Source organism: Chaetura pelagica, unplaced genomic scaffold (genome assembly GCF_000747805.2).
Source record: "Chaetura pelagica isolate M959 unplaced genomic scaffold, ChaPel_1.0 scaffold31, whole genome shotgun sequence".
Taxonomy (NCBI): Eukaryota; Metazoa; Chordata; class Aves; order Apodiformes; family Apodidae; genus Chaetura; species Chaetura pelagica.
Window position 1 is genome coordinate 1,706,343 of NW_009952481.1, and position 6,000 is coordinate 1,712,342.

The 6,000-nt window shown below is 37.1% G+C and overlaps 1 protein-coding gene across 1 annotated transcript in view; it reads right to left on the minus strand.

Annotated features, from left to right (window-relative positions):
- Positions 1 to 6,000, minus strand: part of WDR70 (WD repeat domain 70) — a 133,413-nt gene that overhangs the window by 124,636 nt on the left and 2,777 nt on the right. The window contains exons 3-4 of the mRNA XM_010008752.1: positions 4,229 to 4,343; positions 71 to 272 (exon numbers count right to left, since the gene is read on the minus strand). Of these exons, the coding sequence (XP_010007054.1) occupies positions 71 to 272; positions 4,229 to 4,343 (317 nt within the window). The remainder of the gene's footprint in view (positions 1 to 70; positions 273 to 4,228; positions 4,344 to 6,000) is intronic.

Here is a 6,000-nt window from a genome sequence, read left to right on the forward strand (position 1 = left end):
GGAAAAAGGACACATACAAATTAGAGTCCACTTAAAGCATTAAAACATTAAAGAGGAACAAAATACTTACATTATCTTCCTCCTCTGTATCATCATTGTCATTATCATCATCACTATCCTTAAACCCAGGCGGAAGTGGTGGACCAATGAATTCATCATCATCATCATCATCTGTGTCCTCAGCTGGACCTTGGGCCGAAGATTGGGATTGCATAGAAGGACCAATTACCTCTTCCTCTGAGCTATCTTCACTTTCACTATGGGTTGCCTGTCTGCATGGAAAATTTTTTTTAATTACTGTTTGAAGAAAACTGGCAGTTCTATAGGAATTTTCAGATAAAAGATGTTTAGCGCTGTAGTAGATTTGCAAACACTGAAATTAGCTGTAGAACGTACAGTAATTTGTATTAAGAGAGTGTAGGCCCACCATCACCTTGAAAGCATAAACAAAGCTTTAAAGAAAGGAATACCACAGTGACAGGCAGTTCAAGTAACAGGACAAAATAAAACAAAGAAAAAGTTAAGTGGGCTGTAAAAACAACAGAACAACATTACTAGTATGGATTTCAACACTGCTTAGAAGCCAACAGAAAATATTGCAATGGAACATTTTCAAGACTCTGCCTCAAGGTGCAGCTTGTACAAATGCTCTACACCTCTGCTGGCTGGGTGGACATCAAAACAGTAACGGCCCAGGCTCACAACCAGAGTAAGAACATAAAGCATGGCACTTGCTTTATAATCCTCCAAAAGAATAATAGGGAGTCAGGCATTTTTGACCAAATAATTGATAATGTCACAAATCTAGATTCTAAAAGTTATAATAAATTGAAATTTTGCTGTTGTCCAAATCAATTGTATGAACTTATTATTTTTATCATTGGAAAATTTTTGAAAAGTAAGTAAAACTATCTAGTCCACATTAATCCAATTTATTTTAAATAAATGTGCTCCCTCTGCTGGTAGTTATGAAGTAAGCAGCATGCTAACTGGCAGAAGGTCTAAAAGCAGTATGCAGAAAACTGTGCCTTTTGACTACATAGAGTGTATCATTACAGTGATACATTGCAGTGAAAATCAGCTGTTCCTTTCAGATTCAGTGAGGTAATATCAAATTGAAAGGCTAGGTGTGCTAGCTTGCATTTTAAGGGAGTGTTAGTTTTTAAGTGAGCAGACTGCAAAAGACAGTTTAAGAATGAAAATTTAAAACAAAGACTACAGAGAGGTATAATGGAGAGTTTTTTTAATTTAGGCTATGACTCTAAAACTACAATAAAAACACACAAGTTCAAAATGATAATAAAGGATTAAGAAAACATGTTCTAAACTATGTAATTCTGTCAGAGAACGCAGCCTTCCTCACTCCCCCAAACACTACACCAACCAGGTAGTAAGATTACACAAGTATCTGTGTTGGATAGGCAATTGAAATTCTGTTTCACAAAGAAATCAAAAGAAACTAAAACCAAAACAAATTTGGTCCTCATATTACAGTGATGAGAAGTGCCTGCATGCCTAAGAAGTTTGTTTGATTTTCCCATATATACTTAGTACCTTAATAAAACGTAACAAGGTAATGCTCAATATACAAACTTTGTTTTGCATAGTGATGAGAGACATTTAAAGACCTAGATCAGGGTATGATTACGTAATAGACCAAACATAAATAGAAAAAACTCCTCTTACTCTACAATGATGAGGCATTCATTATCTTTTTACCAAAAGGAAGCTTTTCCAGCATGCGAGGAAAGGCTTGAGACCTTTGAAGGTCTTAAAAGTTAGGTTCCCCCAAAACTAACAATTTTACAATACTATGTGCAAAATACTTGTGTTTTAAGAGCTGATATGCATTCCCAGACTAGCAAACCACATGTCTTTTCCCCCAAAGCCAAACTCTTTAATTAGTTTTTCAATGGAACCAAATATACACTGTAGCTGCCAGTAAGAAAAACTTAGGTAAGATAATGGTTCAAGGAGGCTTTTCCAATCCTAGAGTCCTAGACTTTCACACCTTTCTATAGACATCCAATAACACCACCTAGCTTCCTCCCTAATTACCTATCCTTATAATTCCTTCTTTTGCTAGGAAGGATAAATCGATCAAATCAAGCATTTCAGTATTTTGAGCAGCACTATAATGAGTCCACATGTGAAACAGCCAGAATTGCAGTGCCATTTTCCACCGCACTCCAAGCTTGGCAGTGACAGCCAAGTGCTACTGCTGCTGGTATCCTCTCTCCTGATTGGAAAAAAGTGAAACGTAATATCGTAACGTAGCCAGACCAAAAGCCCATCTTCTGACAGCAACCAGGAACGGTGCTGACAGAAGGGACAAAACAAGTGGCGTTTCCTTCAACTTTCAGCCTTTCAGTTCTACTCTACTAGTGAAGCTGCAAAGAAAGAATCAGTTTACCAACCCCTTTACCAGAATTCAAAAGAGTGTAAGGAATCATTTCTTGCTTTGCCTTGTAACTTCCCTCAGTAAGTGAAACAAACAATGAAAAAAAATAAGCTGCATCAGAGCACAGATGGCACACAGACTGGGGAAATAACAAAAGCTGATTTTTATTTTTTATTATTATTATTATTATTATTATTATTATTATTATTATTATTATTATTATTATTATGATAAATGTAGAAGTATCATAACTACTGATAAGTATTTCTCTACAAGAAAGTAGCTCAAAAGCAAAAAATAATCAGCAACTACTTCACATCTTTTGAGTCAGCAACCCCTTTTTAACAATTAAAAAATAGTATGAAGGCTACTATGATAACTGAAAGTATTTGGAGTTTTTAAAAAAAATAATACTCAGGACACTGTCGTCATTTTCAGACAAGAGAATAAGCTATATGTATATGAGATCAGTTTATAGTAATTAAAATGTACATTCTAAAAAAGAACTACTGACAGTCTTGTATTTTGGACTTAAATTGCCAGTTGTAGGATTGTTCCTCTGAATTAAGACTGATTCACAATGGCAAATCTCCTCCACTAGCTTCCTGGTTTTAGCACTATTTAATAAGCTACCTACTATGTTTTACAAAGCAATATAAACCGTCCTGAAGAGCTTTTCATGTTATGCCCTCCCTTCTCAATGCTTAGTAAAACAAAAGAGAAAACCAAAGAAAACTTAGCATCAACAGAACTCTGGTGAGTTACCAGAGTCTAACAACTCAGAATACTGAAAAGTATGTTATCCTCCTCTATACCAAGTCCCAGGAGTTCCCTTGCGTCAGGTCCATTAGTGGAATGAGATAATTAGGGAAAGGCTCTACATCTAAGATGGACTGCCTTCTACCTTACCATTTATTCTCATTGTTTCTGCATATTGAAGTCACCTGTATACAGCACACAATTACACTACATTCAAGTTCCCGTGACCCTTCATTAGTTCACCAGATAGGTATCCAAGGCCACCAAAAAGCAAATGGGAGAACAGAATATTCTTTCTGCAGGCACGAGACAAACACAGGATCTACAGGGTAGTACACTGTACAACAAGTTATTTCATAGACAGTGCACAACTCATTTGGGTTTTCCACAGAGGAACAGGCAAAACGTAACTTTTGCACCAGAAATTTTTTCACAGTCTGAAATACTAAAAGTCTGTCCGTAATTGCCTACCACACAGAGACCCTGTCAGCCCATTAGATACATATATATATATAGGTCTACTCAAGACTCCTATGCGTTTTTAGACTTCCATACATACAGAAACCTAAACATTTACAGTGCACTGGACACTCACACAATGGATTGGTGTGCCCCCCATTATCTTCAGCTACTTCTGATTTCCCAGCATTTCAGAATGCAAACTCTGAAAGCAGTAGCATTTATTGCTTGTCAATAACAAACAGATTTTGGCAAGTTTGCGAGTTACTTTCAGACTGAAGTCAAAATGAAATACTTTTTCCAGCCCAACATTACCCTGTACAATGTGCATACAGAGGTTCTTCACCTCTCTTGATGTATCTTTCAGCAGGCACGAGCAAGTATATTCTATCTACAAATGGGTACAACAGCTGCTCATTAAGTTAGCATATGTAGTCATTATATTTGCCCTAATATTTTTTAAAAAACAGATAACACAGTTGTATACTTCAGATAACACAGACATATTCACACAAGTTTAATGACACTCATGGTTTCAAGAAGCAAAGCCCCAAAACCCTCTTCAGATCAGAAAGCTGTAACATAGAATCTCCCACCATATCTGAGTACCTTTGGGTTAATGTGGACCCAGCTCCTGTTGCACTGGACACAGAAGCTGATGAATCGGCGCATGGACTTCTAGACTCCTTTACAGCCTGGTCTTCCTTCTCTCTTTCACGAGCCTCTGAATACAGAGAGCACAAATTACAAATAATCAAGACTTTTAGAAAATAATAAAATTAGAGGCTTGCTGAGGACAGTAGAACAATTTTATTCAGTTTTATACCTAAATGACATACTTGAAAAGGTAACAGCAAATAAAGGATTTCACCTGGAGAGAGATTATTTTTCCATATAAATTAAATTTCCATTGCTACTGCAATCATCATTCAGAAAAACAAAATATCACAGGATCAATGCAAACACCTTCCAGCTGTTCGTTTGTAAACACACTATCAAAAATACGTTGATGATACAAGGATACTAATATTTCAATAATTTCAACACTTTACTGAAACAGTATGTTTACTTCAGAGAGTTCCAGTTTTCATAGCACAGGGAACTGAATTAGCACATAAGTATACACAGGTATAAAGAAGTGAAGTCTAAATATGACATATAGAAAATAAACACAAAGAGCTGTTTGTAATAAACCTACTGAAAAAGAAACACTGTGGAACACTGCAACAGAAGTAAACAGAAACTTCCATTTCAAAACAGATGTAAGAACAATGGGATTATGACAGAGTAACAGATTCAACTACTGTATTTCTGAAAGTGCCCAAATAACTTCAAGTAGGCAGAGAAAAGTTACTTTCTGCCTATATAAAAAACACCTCTGTTTTTTTTGATTACTCATTGTTAACCAAACTAAATAGAAAAACATTTTTTGCAGCAAAGCTAAGAAACATTTTCCCCTGTAGAGAAATACAAACACCTGTAAGACGCACAATCAGGAAACCTATTTTGATCTCACTTCTTTTTATCCACAGTTCAGGCCATGGAGGAGACATTTCCAAAAGTTATCGCAGGTATTCCAAAAAGCTAAAAGTCAACAATGTATCTTAAAAAATCTGAAAATAAAATGCTCACAATACCCCATCCCTACAAAAATCTGTAAAACATATACCTTTTTTATTACTGTATTCTGAATATCAAAATTTGTTTCTAAGTTAAACGATCAACCTTATAAAACAACACAATGTGTTGTGCTACCTTTATGGGTAAGAGCCTTGAAACCTTTGGAGGGGGAGAAACATCAAGGGAGGGAACACATTTAAGATGCAGTTCAAGATGTCTTGACTTAAAAATATTAAGGTTCTGTAAACACTTACTGGATTTCCCACCTAAACCAAAACATGGTGTAAGCAAATGATCTCCCATGAGTGTCATGCTTTGGGCCTAACAGGACAACAACAAGCCAGCCACATGGCTACTCATTCAACTCCCCCTTCACACACACACACTCTGAGATGGGGAGGACAAACCCAACTAGAAGCTCATGGGTCAAGACAAAGGACAGGGAAGGTTCTTCACCAATTAAGGTCACGGGCAAAACAGACTCAACTTAGGGAAAAATAATAATTTAATTTCACACTAATCAAACACACTCAGGACACACAAAACATCAAGAGCAGAGCTTGCATATGTTACACACACCCCTCCCTGCTTCCCAGGCCCAAATCCCTTTGTTCCCGGTTTCTCTCCCTCCTTCCCCCCAGCAGTACAGGAGGGCAGGGGATGGGGTTCAGAGTCAGTTCACAGGCTGGTGGTTCCTGCTGCTCCTTCCACCTCAGGGAGAAAGATTCCTTCCCTGCATCCCCACGGGGTCCCTCCCTGGG